This window comes from Astyanax mexicanus, chromosome 1 (genome assembly GCF_023375975.1).
Source record: "Astyanax mexicanus isolate ESR-SI-001 chromosome 1, AstMex3_surface, whole genome shotgun sequence".
NCBI classification, from domain to species: Eukaryota; Metazoa; Chordata; class Actinopteri; order Characiformes; family Acestrorhamphidae; genus Astyanax; species Astyanax mexicanus.
The window spans coordinates 96,743,128-96,757,900 of record NC_064408.1 but is presented as its reverse complement, the minus strand read 5'-3'; the positions used below and the strand labels follow the sequence as shown (position 1 = coordinate 96,757,900).

General features: G+C 39.0%; 1 protein-coding gene across 3 annotated transcripts; it reads left to right on the top strand.

Moving 5' to 3' along the window:
* The first annotated feature begins 1,871 nt into the window (after nucleotides 1-1,871).
* Nucleotides 1,872-13,561, top strand: zgc:112982 (uncharacterized protein LOC503771 homolog). Of its 3 annotated transcripts, XM_007248964.4 has the most exons (12): nucleotides 1,872-2,110; nucleotides 3,058-3,174; nucleotides 4,805-4,848; nucleotides 5,010-5,546; nucleotides 5,787-6,698; nucleotides 11,127-11,296; nucleotides 11,631-11,760; nucleotides 11,841-11,898; nucleotides 11,993-12,120; nucleotides 12,232-12,352; nucleotides 12,446-12,551; nucleotides 12,777-13,561. In XM_007248964.4, exons 3-12 carry the CDS (start codon nucleotides 4,811-4,813, stop codon nucleotides 12,788-12,790), a joined length of 2,214 nt encoding a protein of 737 aa, XP_007249026.3. In that variant the 5' UTR covers nucleotides 1,872-2,110; nucleotides 3,058-3,174; nucleotides 4,805-4,810; the 3' UTR covers nucleotides 12,791-13,561. The 3 variants fall into 3 exon arrangements, with proteins under 3 accessions (XP_007249026.3, XP_049342238.1, XP_007249025.3); XM_049486281.1 differs by lacking the exon at nucleotides 3,058-3,174 and having other exon boundaries at nucleotides 1,872-2,034; XM_007248963.4 differs by lacking the exon at nucleotides 3,058-3,174.
* Nucleotides 13,562-14,773: the final 1,212 nt, after the last annotated feature.

Below are 14,773 nucleotides of genomic sequence, written 5' to 3'. Positions count from 1 at the left end.
TATATGTTTTTTTCATTTATACAACCCCTGGCAAAAAGTATGGAATCACCAGTCTTGGATGAGCACTCCTTCAGACATTTCATTCTGTAAAACAAACTCTGATCAAAAACATGATACAATAATAAGGTCATTCCAAAGTGCAACTTGTTGGCTTTCAGGAACACTCAAAGAAATGAAGAAAAAACATTGTGGAAGTCAGTGAATGTTACTTTTATTGACCAACCACAGGGAAAAAAATATGGAATCACTCAATTCTGAGGAAAAAAGTATGGAATCATGAAAAACAGATAAACAAAAGATGATTCAAAATACATCACTAGTGTTTAGTTGCACCACCTTTGGCTTTTATAACGGCTTTCAGTCTCTGAGGCATGGACTTGATGAGTGACAAACAGTATTCTGCATCAATTTGGTGCCAACTCTCTTTGATAGCAGTTGCCAGATCAGCTTTGCAGGTCGGAGCCTTCTTGTGGACCATTTTTTTTCAATTTCCACCACAGGTTTTCAATTGGGTTGAGATCTGGACTATTTGCAGGCCATGACATCGACTGAATGTGTCTTTCTCCAAGGAATGCCTTCACTGTTTTTGCCCTATGGCACGATGCATTGTCATCTTGGAAAATTATTTCATTATCTCCAAACATCTGTTCAATTGAAGGGATGAGAAAACTGTCCAAAATGTCAATGTAAACTTGTGCATTGATAGAAGAATTAACCACAGTCATCTCCCCAGTGCCTTTGCCTGACATGCAGCCCCATATCATCAAGGACTGTGGAAATTTGGTTGTTTTCTTCAGGCAGGCCTCTTCATAAATCTCACTGGAACGGCACCAAACAAAAGTTCCAGCATCATCACCTTGTCCAATGCAGATTCTTGACTCATCACTGAAGATAACTTTCATCCAGTCATCCACAGTCCATGATTGCCTCTCCTTAGCCCACTGCAGTCTTGTTCTTTTATGTTTAGGTGTCAATGATGGTTTTCTTTTAGCTTTCCTGTATTGAAATCCCATTTCCTTTAGGCGATTTCTTACGGTTCGGTCACATACATTGGCTCCAGCTTCTTCCCATTTATGCTTCATCTGTTTAGTTGTACTTTTTCGGTTTTCAAGACAAATGGCCTTAAGTTGCTTGTCTTGACGCTTTGATGTCTTTCTCGGTCTACCAGTACGCTTGGCTTTAACAACCATTCCATGCTGTTTGTATTTGGTCCATATCTTGGATACAGCTGACTGTGAACAGCCCACATCTTTAGCAACCATGCGTGAAGAGTTACCTTCTTCAAGAAGTTTCACAATCCTCTCTTTTGTTTCAAGAGACATTTCTCTTGTTGGAGCCATGGTTCTTGCCACTCTAATTCATCCAGCAGCCCTCCAAGGTGTCATGCAGGTGTTTTTAACTGCAGACTAACGAGCAGATCTAATCTGAGGCAGGTGTCCATTTAGGGAAAGGAAATTGACTGGGTGTGTCCTTATTTTCTACCTTCAATTTGAGTGATTCCATACTTTTTTCCTCAGAATTGAGTGATTCCATATTTTTTTCCCTGTGGTTGGTCAATAAAAGTAACATTCACTGACTTCCACAATGTTTTTCTTCATTTCTTTGAGTGTTCCTGAAAGCCAACAAGTTGCACTTTGGAATGACCTTATTATTGTATCATGTTTTTGATCAGAGTTTGTTTTACAGAATGAAATGTCTGAAGGAGTGCTCATCCAAGACTGGTGATTCCATACTTTTTGCCAGGGGTTGTAGCATTAAAGCAAATATTCAATATAATATTCATTGAGGATTGAGGACTGCCTCGCGGGCTCCCTCTAGCGGGAGAGGTAGGAGGCGGGCGAGAGGCGGGCAGGCTCTGGTAAGAGACGACGTACATCCGGGTCACGGGTCGTTTCATGGCGTGTGTTTTGGATTGAGCACATTTCACTGCGGATGGAGAATACCAGCCCTTTAACTGCGACACGCGGTTATTTCTCACTCCTCCAGCGGTACAGCGGGGTGTAGAGGCTGTGCTGGAGCTGTGGTAGATAGCAGGTGATTATACAGAAGCTGGTATTTTGGTGGGCGCGCCGTCTTCGTGTGTTTTGCTGCTGCGGGAGCAGAGCGGGAGGTAAGAGGGCCGCCAGCTGTAACACAGCTAACCTAACATAACTACCAGACTTACTACACACACAGAAATATCAGCTCAGCGAGATTTATACACCTCTAAAATAATACTGACCCCACTCCTGCACTACACCAACCCCCCTGAGTAACTTTACACACAGCTAATCTGAGTTTACAGGCGGCTAATTTAGCCTAGACTAGCTAATATAGTCTTCTGGGTTACCAAGCGACAGTTAGCTAGCGTTAGCTAACTTAAAAGAGTCCATGGTGATCTACAGCTATGGAAAAAAGTAAGACGCCACTTCAGTTTTTGATTCAGTTTCTCTGATTTTGCTATTTATAGGTATATGTTTAAGTAAAATTAACATTGTTTTATTGTTTTACCAAATCCCAAATAAAAATATTGTCATTTAGAGCATTTATTTGCAGAATGAGGAATAGTCAAAATAATAAAAAGCTACAGTGCTTTCCAACCTCAAACAATGCAAAGAAAACAAATTCATATTAATTTAAAAACAAGAGTTCAGAAATCAAGATTTGGTAAAATTGTGATAATAATCACACCTTCTTCATGCATCTTGGCATTCTCTCCACAAGTCTTTCACATTGCTTTTGGGTGACCTTATTCCACTCCTGGCACAAAAATTCAAGCACTTAAGCTTTGTTTGATGCCTTGTGACTATCCAACTTACATCTGACATGATTACATTCAGAGTTTTTTCAAGAGGGTTTAGGTCTGGAGATTGACCATCAACTGGAGGATGACATCAAGTGACCTATAAAAATAATGGCAAATGGTAGGTGGGGTGAAGTGAATGGAAAGAATGACATATGAAGCATGTCTTTGTGAATGACACATGAAGCAAGCTGCCTACAGGGTTATTCGGTAAGAAAACGTGCTTCCTTCTGCTCTGACAATATTCCACAACTTTATGGACTGTTTTTTTCCAGCAGGACAGTGCTCAATTTTATACACCTAGATCAATTAAGGTGTGGATGAAGGACCACTACATCAAGACAATCTCCAGACCTGAAACCCATTGAAAACCTTTGGAATGTAATGAAGAGGTAGATAGATAATCACAAGCCATCCAACAAAACTGAACTGCGTAAATTTTTGAGCCAGGGGTGGCATAAGGTCACCCAATTATTGATTCTGAATATTTCTTTAGATAAACCTTTAGTATTGTTGTTGTTTCTAAATGAATATAAACTTTTTTTCTTTGCATTATTTTAAATTTAAAAGATCTTTTTCTTTAAAGTGACCGTTTCTCATTTCCTACAAATACAATATTTCTATTTGGAATTTGTAAGAAAAGTCATCAGTAGTTGATAGAATAAAATAACAATGTTCATTTTGCTCAAACATATACCTATAAATTGTTGAATCAGAGAAACATATTATTTGAAGTGGTCTCTCGATTCTTTCCAGAGCAGTATGTGTAACAGTGTGTAAATATAGTTAAAATTAACTAACCTAGTATGTTTTTGTGTTTCAAACCATTTTTAATCATTTAAATGCTTTGGTTTGCATTTTATGTAACTAGTACTGACCTGCTTTTTAAAACACTAAACATTTTAGTTACTAAACAGCCGTCTGTCATTTTTGTAATATACAAAAATAATATATATATTTTAACCTTAGAAGGTTTACAGTCATGTTCTCTCTTAATCACAATAATAATAGAGCATAAATGAGCTGCTCAGTAATTTAACTGATTACGTTGTGGATGTTATCTGTATTCAGAACTGTGCCTCTGCTCTAATGGGTTAAATATTATATTAGAATATTATAAAAAAAAAAAGAAAAGAAATGGGATTAACACATTTAATATAATTAACAAATTGTTCCTGCTGTAAAAGTTTAGGAAAGATTATTAAAAATATCCCCTCCAATTCTACAGTTGTCAGTAAATTAGCTTAAGTCTCAGTAACTTAAACCTGTGTCCTCTGTTTAAAAAAAATCCTTAATAACTATGAGGCAAATGTTTAGTTCAAGATTAAAATTATCCAGTATTATTCATCAGCACAATCAAAATAGTATTTTCTCCTGAGCAGTCCAGTACTGTAATGAATAAAATGTGGTTCCAAGTTCAAAACAGGTGCCAACACAATAACAAATGCCTTAAAACCTCATATCGCAGTAGACTATTGCTTTGTTCCTTCTGGGGTTCTTGAGGTCAGTTCACTAAAATAAGAACAAGCCTGTGTTTTTATTTCCACAGTTTCCTTAAACATGTTTTTCTTCTGTAACACACTCACTTAAGCTGATTAGTTAAATCAGATGTGGGGGAGGAAGTAATCAAATCTGTGTCTCTTAAGTCTGTAGTCCATGCTGACAATGGTCTTCATTCCTTACATCAACATTCTCAAATGAGGATGTCGAAGGGTGTCTGTTTATTGACTTCTTCAGTCAGTGAAGGGATACCAGTACAAAGTGAGGGGCAATGTAAAAAAGCAACATTTTCCTCTAGTATATAGTGTACCTGTTTTAAAAATAGTTATGTGTACATCATACTTGCTCATCAAGTCTTTAATGATTTGTTTGATTTGTACCTCTCTACAAGGTGTTGCGTGCAAATGAGCTTTAGCTTTCTTCAAGCATTTTTCTTTCCTGTCTAAAATTCTCAGTACATTTTGCATATATACATCTATTTATGTGTAAACTAACCATTTTTTTAATCTTTCTGTTTTAAAGGTCATTATGTCACAGCCACATTCAAGGTCACCATTATATTCAAGGTATTTGTTTGGGTCAATCATAATGAATCAGTTGTAGTAGTGTAGTCAAAGTAAAATGTTTGAGTATTTTTATTGTAGTAAAGATTATTCTGTTTGATATTTGAATTATCATTTTTGAATAAAATGATCTTTAATAGCTTATTAAACGTCTCTTTCTGCAGAAATGCTACAGTGCCTATTAAACAAGAGGATGGGTTCTATAATGAACGATATTCATCTGTGCATTCCGAACCATGGAGGGATCCAGGAAATGTCAACAACCTGGAAGGTAATTCACACTGGGAGAATGGTCCTTCTCAAGGACAGCAGGAGGTTGACCATTGGGCAAAATTCATTGAGGCTATAGGTCATGCTGATAGACGGAGACCTTCGCCCCCGTTAAGACACCACATCCAGGAGGATGTTCGGAGGTCTGAGGAGAAATCATTACATTCGCCAAGAAGACTACCTAGGGAGAGGTTGTCTTCCCCTGATGCCTTGAATTATGGTGCTGAAAACCATCGGAGGATCGCATCTCCAGGGAGGGGGAGGAATGAGCATAACGTCCCTCATTTCAACAGGAACAATTCAAACAAGGCGAACTGGGATTCAAGAGATTCCAGTCCTAGGCATTTACAAGGAAAGAGACATGACAGGGTGGAACATGGATATCACAGTGAAGAACATGAAGATAGATATCATGACCGAAGCTCTGAGAGGTACAAAAGTAAATCTATTGAAAATACACTCATCTGAAGTAAAGGAAAGAAGTGCAGATTTTAAATTATGATTAAATGAATATGTACATTTGCACAAATTAAAACGTTTTAAAAAAAGGTTGATGGTATTATTTATGATGGGCACTTTGTTAGGAAGCCATACACTATTTATTTTTTTTTTTCAATCAATTGTGAAATTATTTCATTGTTGAACAAATTGTATTTGCTTTTTCAATACAGGTGGTTAAAGCCAAATTATAGGGAGCATCACTCACATCCTAAACGATTTCGAGGTTTGGATCCAGAAGAGGAAGACTGTGGCCCGCACAGGGGCTTTAGTCCCCATAATGCTCCTGTTATAGTAGAGCATGATCATGGAATCTCAAACCATGATGCACTGAACAGAGATCAACCAAGGAGCCGTGATGCGTATAGGAACCGGGAGCATCCAGGAAGCAGAGATCCTTCAAGAAACTATGATCCATTTAGGGAAAGAGAGCATTCAAAACACAGAGATCCTCCGAGGAGCAAAGATCTACTTAGGAACCGAGAACATTCAAGAAGCAGGGATCCTCAAAGGAGCCATGATCCACTTAGGAACCAAGGTCATCCAAGGAACAGAGATCCTTCAAGAACTGATGACTTTGGAAGGAACAGAGATTATCCAAGAAGCAGTGAACAGTCACATGGCAGAGGTCCCTCAAGAAGCAGGGAATCATTTAGACATGAGAGGGACCTTGAGCAACATGCAGAAATCCCACATGGTGGATATGATGGTTCAGTTGACTATCAAGATGGAGAAGAAACAAGATTCCACCAACAGTCTTCTGTTGGGAGAGGCCATCCTATGCGAGGAAGGCCACATCAACGGGGGCAATTCAGAATGGAACCTCATGGAGGAGAGCACCATGAACAAAGGACCATGAATCAGAGCAGTGATGTGGATTTGAGAAATGACAAGGGGAATCAGGCTAGAGCTTCTGGACAAACATGGGAAAAAGAAACACATCCCGGAGGAAATTTTGGTGTGCTGGAACAAGGAAAGGGTTTTAAAGGAATTCAGCAAGCCAACAACGCCTCTTGGACAGATTTCGCTGGGCATGAATCTCTCAGGATAAAAGTCGACATGAGTCGTCCTGTGAACCACAGCAGGTATAGTATCGTTGCAGCAGTAATTTTGGGTATGGTTGAAGGTTCATGCATCTGTTTTAGATAAGAAGTCTGATGCTACAGCTCGAGGACCACAGCATTTTCTGGATTTGGACCATCTCAGTTTGATGGACAGCACATCAAGTCCTTCTGCAGTTTAGAATGCTTTATTGTGAGCATTCTTTATGGATGTCTAAAGTCTCCAGGAATATACAGCAAAATTCAGGAAGATACTACAGGATTTTGATTGATCAAGTCTCATCTGATCTCGCCAGTAAAGGATTTGAAGATGGTTTTAGGTTTTACTTGATAAAAATCTCCAATTAATTACACACTGCTATATTGTACAGCAGTGCCATTTGTCTGACAAAGCAAAGCATCGTCCCCTGAATAAACCTTGTACTTGATCATTTCAGACAAAAAGCTGACAAGATGGACCATCAGATAATTTTGGCTGAGAGGACAGTGTCATCCTTTGAACAGAGGAAGAATGAAGTGAGACTGCTCCAAATTGGTCATGGCAGAACAGCTCAAACCTGAGACCTTCAAAAGAAACCAAAACACAGATTTATTGCTGATTTTTTTTTTTTTAAACTAAACAAAAGACAAACAAACAAACAAACAAAAAAAATAATAATAATAAAATAAACATAAAATAAACAAACATACATATATACACATACTCACATATCTAACTATACATATGCTTATACATATACACACATACATAAATATACATACATATTAATACATACACATAAATACATACACACACACGCACAGTTACTTCTATTCTATTGTTTTTTGCAAAAATATGTCATATGTCATGAAATGCCTACCACAATGGAGGCAAGAAACCGCCACCATGCCCCTGCGATCCAGAGGCAGATAGGGAAGAACCCAGTGGACCCAGACCATCCACAGCCCATTAGGAGCCCAGAAGACCCGCGGCCACACATCCCGATGGTAACCATGCGCACACCCCAGATGAGGACGGGGGAGACTCCAGACGAAGCCCCCATGGCAAAGAGCAAGAGTCCAGAGAGCCAAAGGAAGCGAGCAGCCCACCCCCCCGGCAGGCCAGCACCCCCTGCACGAGCCGAGCATGCGGCCTCCGAGATCCCAAGCACCCGGGAACAGCCCGACACCCGGCAGGCCCCCCCCCCCCCCACGCCAAGGGGGCCCAAGCCACCCCCAGGCCACGGCCACCAAGAGGGCGGGCCAGAGACCACATTAGGGCATCCGGCCACGCACCCAGATACCCACGGACGCCCACCCCCCCAGGAACGGCAGTGACGATCGGCGGAGAGCAGCGTGGAGCGGTAGGGAAGGCAAAAACCCGCCCTCTGCAACCATGTCCCACAGGTGTCCATGCTCAGTCAGCCCCAAACCCAGGACCAACTGTTCACGCACACATGCACATTCACACACCCGTCACACACACATCCGTCACACATACACCCGTCGCACACGTGCACATTCACTCACAGACCAGTCACACACACAGAACATACAGAACATACATAAACACCTATGTAGAACATTTTCAAAAGAAGACTTCTTCACTCAGTCCAGGTCTGGAACACGGATCAAGTTTGTGGAGTACTGGATTTACTAGACTAAAAGTGCATATCTAAAAAATACCCCTACTTCCAAACTTTTAAACTGCTTTTGCCATGAAAATGGCCTAAAAGCTCTCCAGGATTTAAAAGTCCATTACCTACCTACCTACTGAAGATGTTTCAGGAGATCCAAGGAAGAAAAAACAAGTGAATGTGAATATTTCAATTTCACCATTAAGCCAAGACCAAGAACATTCTGAACTGATTTTCAGATTCCAGGACACTCTCACTGACCTACAATTATGGGGCCAAGTATGACCAAATGATGACCACTTGACCAAATGATGTCTGGATTAAGTCATGAGTATAGCTTCAGCTAATAACATGGCAGTAAACAACAAGCACCAATTCTCAGATTTCAACCCTGAGCCTGTGGATTCTGTTCAATAGGAGTGAAGCTTATGCCAAAATTGGCCCAACAACAGTGTCATCCTCGCTGCTAGGAAGAGGGAAAAAAATTATGTAAAAAATTGAGGTCAAACGAAGAAGGAATTTTTAATTTATGCAGAAATCTCTAGGGTATTCCACTGTGTTGAAAGTAATATCGCTAGATGAAAAGCCCATATGTACACATGCTCACTCAAAGAAAATTGGAATTGTAAGGATGCGGCAAATGTCAGACTGCTTCTCACAATTAATTCTGGCAAGTTCACCGGTGGAAGCATTTGGCTCCAAGCCAACAGCAACATGACACTGGAGACAAATCAGTTTGACCAGTGGGATGGAATTGGAAAAGGACTTACTTCTGAAGACTATGAAGAGCAGCTATCTAATGGAGAAAAGTGAAGACTGGTGCGTCCACCAAAATACCAGTGCTTCTAGGATTATCAGAGTCCTTCCATTTTGATATTGATACGGCCTGAAGGTAAGTCAACCCATCTTGAGTGACATCAATCGCCCTGATTTCATAAAACAAACAACAACAAAAAAAACAGATTTTATTCAAACCAAGTCAGAGTAGATGTCGTTTTGTGCTTGGGCGTGGACTGAGGAACTTCTGGCCGATGCAGGCCGAAGCACTGGGAGTGGTCTACAATGGAACCACATACGAGTGCCATGGATACAGGACAAAGTGGACGATGGATCTCATAAGTGTTTTGGGTTTGAGAAGTGACAAGGGAAACATGGCAAGATCTTCTGGGTATGCACTGGATTGACCCAAAGTACTTTCAGCAGCAAAATGGACTATGGCAGAGCTTTTTGTTGGAATCGTTTGAGACTTTGATGATACTGAAGAAGCATAACCAACATCTGACACTGCTGATTGGTGTTTACCTATTTTACTTAACAGATTAATGCTGCGAAGGACAAAAACAAGCTGGATGTGTTCTGGGAACAACAATAAAACATGGTAATATTAATGTGGAACAGTAAATTGAGTGGAGAGTAGGCACGTTTGCATCTCTGCTGAAAGTGATGCCAAGCATGTGTTTTCATTCCTTTAAACATGTTCTTTGAGGGGAGTTTACAGAGAAGATGTCTTGCAGTTCAAGAAGTAAATCACAATTCTGACTGTGGTGAGTTTGTTTTTTTTTTGTCAGAAAATGCACATTTGGATTTGGATTGCAAATGATCACTTATCTTGTCTGAAGGAAATAAGAATGGCCATTTAATCATTCCAGTTGAATGGTGAAAGTGGAGGTGAAGATGAGCTGAAACGGGGCCAGTAAAGGAAATAGAAAATCAAGATGCACAAGTTGAAACCAAACAAAAGTTGACTTTTTGCAACAAAAGGGGATTCCGAAGCATTTCATCATGTTTTGAATTTTCTTTAAAGCTACGCTGGTTATTATGCAGTGATGTGTGTGTGTGTGGCAACTAATTGATGTGGATAATTCATCAGTGTTTGGGATGTTGCCTCACACAATTTGCACACAACAGGAATAAAGTGACTCAGGAAGAAAGTGAGGTCTCTGATGTGGACGAGAAGACATTTTTTGAAGATGTATTGAATTCCTCACACAGATCTTTTAGACGTTTCCAAGGACAAGACAAGATACTGGAACATGTGGTACACTATTAAACAAGAATAAGGCTTCTGAAGAAGTTTCAAATGGCCATTGAACCAACTGTATGTTCCACTTCTACCTTCCCAGGACCTCCAACACAGTGTTTCAAAATGAAGATTCTGGATTGTAACTGAAAGTCTGAAATGGAGAATGAAATAGAGGCATGAACCTTCACCACCCATGTATGATCCAACTGTATACTTAAAAAGGGGCAAAGGTTTAAGAGAGCTTAGCCTAAAAAGTTGATCGACATCAGGTTATGAATAATTTATCACTTAGAATGAGTAAATAATTCCAAATAAAACTAAGATGCTCCAGTTGTTTGTTATTGGTGTGTAAATGTTATTGACGCACTGGACAACTAATTAAACGTGGAGCAATTATTCTGCCCTCCCTACCTTTGCTTTTTATATGGGTCACAAAGTGATAAACAATAACACCGTTAATTCCCTTGAGAAAGTTACAGTACTGTATGTACTGCTAATTAATAGGTGTGTCATTCTAAGGCAGCACTTTTTTAAAAAGCATTTTCATAGTATATGAAAAATCTAAAGATTTATCAACTGTTTATTCTCAATAACCCTGCAGTTTTTTACACAGCTAGACTTAACTGTGTCTAGGAAGTTGACCCAGACTCTCCTGGTCTGCCAGCTATGAAGGGAAGGCTAAAAGTTTCTTTTATCAGCAGTAAAATAAAAATAAGTCAGTAGTTTAGTTTGGTTCTGTTGCGTAATGTATAGTTTACCTGAGTTTTGATTTACTTGTTGTATTTTTCTTAATGCTTTCCTCGCTTTGTGCAGCCACTTAGGCTATTCTTCAGAAAGACAGCTGTCTCTTGACTTGGTCAATGTGGGCAGACAGCGTCTTGACTTTTTGCCCATGCTGGAGCATTCTGGGACCTTCAGAGAGTCAGCAATGCATTCTGGGACATTCGCCCAAGAGATCATCACTCTGGTACATCATGTCAAAGGTCAGAAATAGTCATTACCAAAGTAATGTCAGTTAAACAAAATGCATCATGTAAATAAAGTATATAAATATATAATGTAACATAAATTAAAGTATGTCAGTCACTTTAAAGTGGCACTATTTATGCAGTCCTACAGTTTTACATTATTTTACATGAATTTGTTTTGGTAGAAATCAGTTTTTACTGAGTATGAGTGTTTGAAAATTAAGACAAGTATTCAAGATTGTGCATTAGGTTTAAAGTCTTTGTATTTTTAAAACTGTAAATATGCTTCTTTTGCATCTAAACACTGGACTTTATTCTTGAAAAGTTATTCTTTTTGTTCCTTTATCAGAAAGTTTTTTCCAGGGTCAAGGCATTACTCTTAATGAACGATTCTCGTGTGAGCAACACTATTCTCTTGAGGATGAGGATGAATTTGATGACGACATTGAGCTGGAAGAAATGGAACCAGTGATAAATAGGTACAGTTGTTCTATCTGCTCTAAATGTAACTATTGTTCAGTCATTTTGCTCATTCACACATCTTACTCTTTATTTGCAGGCCCCTTGGTAGCTCTTCTTCAAGGACTCAGATTTTCTGCAACTTGGGCTCTTGGCAGGTAAATCAGTCAGTATTGCTTAATAATGATCTAAACCCGTTTAAATGTGACTCGTGTCTCTAAAAACAATTTCCTTATTATCTTATTTTTCCAGCCGGACAAAAGGAATGTTGCTGCTCCTGGGGATCTAAGGCATGACCTGGAGAGGAGGAGACAGCAGAGATTGCAAGGGGTTAAAATTACCATTGCTGGAGGGAACTTTTTGCAGATGGCACCTCAGAAGTATGAATTCCTTACACGTGTTTACCACCCTTGTTTAAAGTTATTTGTGAATATGGTATCTTTCTGTTAGGAGTGTTTTGGCAAACTGATTGCAGTATTTTCCTCTCTTAGTCAGGAAAGCGAGCCTGTATATGAGGATGAGGATAAGAGTGAGCCTGTATATGAAGATGTGTGTGGGTCAGGCGATCAAATGGGCTGGTCTGAACAGGCACCTCAGCAGTCAGAACAGTGGGTAAGTGCATTTACTTTCATTTCTTCCGGATCTTTGGCATGTTTTTTTTTTTTGCATTTCTACAGTCATTTTTATGTCTTTTCCATGTTGCAGGATGATCCTTTTCAGGAAATGCCTGGCCCAAATTTCAATGGCAGGCAGAATTTCAGTCAGTTTCATAACACTCGACCTCAGCCACGCAGGAGAAGGAATCCTAGAGGTAAAAAAAAATAAAAAATCTTTGCTGCATTTTACTCATTGTAGATCTTGTGCTCTCTCTGTGGTCCTGTAGTCCATGTGTCTCTTCACATGAGCGGTTTCCACCCTTTTGCAGTTAACTGACCACAAAACCTTTCACTACCCAATGGCTCTTATAAAGTATCTAGCTACAAGTAAAGGACATTATATTCTTTGTAATGTAAAATATGTTCAACATTTCTTACAGGTCCCAACTGGTGAAGAATAAGGAATATATATGTGTTCTGGTTCCAACTCTGTGACTCCTTGGATGGGATGGAGTCACAACAACAGCTGCTGCACAAAGGCCATTCTCTTGTTTTTTGGCATTTAAAACCACTCCCCCTACGGCTGATTTTAAGTAGTTCACCATGCTGTAATTTCCAGTCCTTTATAAAACATATGTTTGCTCAGAGTAAATTTCTGTATGGGAGGGTTACTTTTGTGTGATTTAACATCACAGTGCATCAGATTCTAGACTTTCAATAAGATGCTACGCAAAGATGCAGCATCCAGAACTCCAACATGGACATTTTACCCAATATAATCAGTTTAGCATTTGAGTCAATAACTCTTTTTCTTTCACATCACTGAGCTGTACAGAAAGCTTTAATAGACTTTGATTTCCCGTCTGTGTTGAGCATTGTAATGCATTTGGTTTTATACTTAAAATGACCTGGAAATACATGCAGTACACCAGCATTACTGTTGCTCCAAACCTTTTTAAGATTAAAACCAGCTTGGACAATTCCATATACTGATAAATAAAGTTTAAAAAATGCTCCTTTTTTGTGCTGATATCCTGATCATTTCCTGAGAGTGTCAGTTATCAAAGTGTTTTATATTTAATGATGTTTACATGTTTTTGTCGTTCTGACTGTTTTTTTTTTGTCTTGCTTTCTTGTAAATAACTTGGTTAAGAGACTAGATTTGTTTTTCAGAATACTGTACTGTGCATATAGTTTTCTATGCAATAAAAGCACACTAAACTGATTTGTTGCATATTGACCCTTTTTTTTAAATGTAACTTAAATGACATAATATGGCTGTACAATGCCGGTTAGAGCCAATTTATTTCCCAAAGTAATACAAATCTCTGTTATAAAACTTGAATATAACTTGTACTGAATGAAACTGTGTTCTTGGCATTAAAGTCAGGTTGGAACATTTCCAGAACAAGTTAATGTGGTCTTACTAAACCAGCCTAGAGGCATTTAAATCTGTTCAGCCTAATCTGGGAGAAACCACGATTAGAAACATGAGTACAACTTGACCTGGCTGCTATTCTAGGTTTAATACATATGCTGTAGATCCAGGCTTCGTTTACTAAACCAGGACAGTGAATTACTAACTTTCTCTCGCAAAGTCCACAACCGATGACACTGTGCATTGTAGTGAATAAGTCATTGTTTCGTACAAAAACATTGTTTCACCAAAATGGAAACTTCAGAGGAGAAGGAAATATGTTTTTAAATATCATTGGAGGTCTTACCAGAACTTTTGAGGTGTTTTTGTTTTATGAAACCACTGCCAGATTCAGTTTGGTAAAAATTAAAAATTTTTTGGCAAGTTTTTTTTTGTGTGCAACAATAATGTATGTGAAATATAGCAGATGATTCACCAAGAAAACACCATAGGATTACATAGAACTCAAAGATTCTACATATTAGTCCCCTATGGAAAAGAAAGCACCATTACTGTGTCCTGTGTCTTAAACTCAGTACTGGGTCAAGTACAGTAGGTTATCTGGTTAATGGGGTGAGTCTTGTGTTCTAGACAAGAGAAACACAAACATGCATTCCAGAACTTGTAACGACGCCCTGATTCTAGAAGACATACTGTTCTGGACATGCCAAAGGTCACTACAAAGACTGTAATGTTGGTGCAGAAAGGCCAGTTGTGCCCTGGTGAACAAAAAATTGATTTGTCAATACTGAATCTGGGTTTTAAAAAAATTTAGTTTTCTAAACTAACTGCATGGGTATGGCCCTAGTTTTATAATCAAGTAGGCTAAGATTTTCTGTAATTTTTTGCAGCCAGAAAACCCTTTATGTGCAAATATAACAAATAAAGGGAGTAACGAACAGAAAGAACTCTCACAGAAATAGCTTTGGTGGTTGGTTAGCTTCTGGTTATGCTTTAGCATTCTAGCTAGCTAGTAGGTTTTGCTTGTTAATTTGAGACACGTGGGGGACATGCTGAATG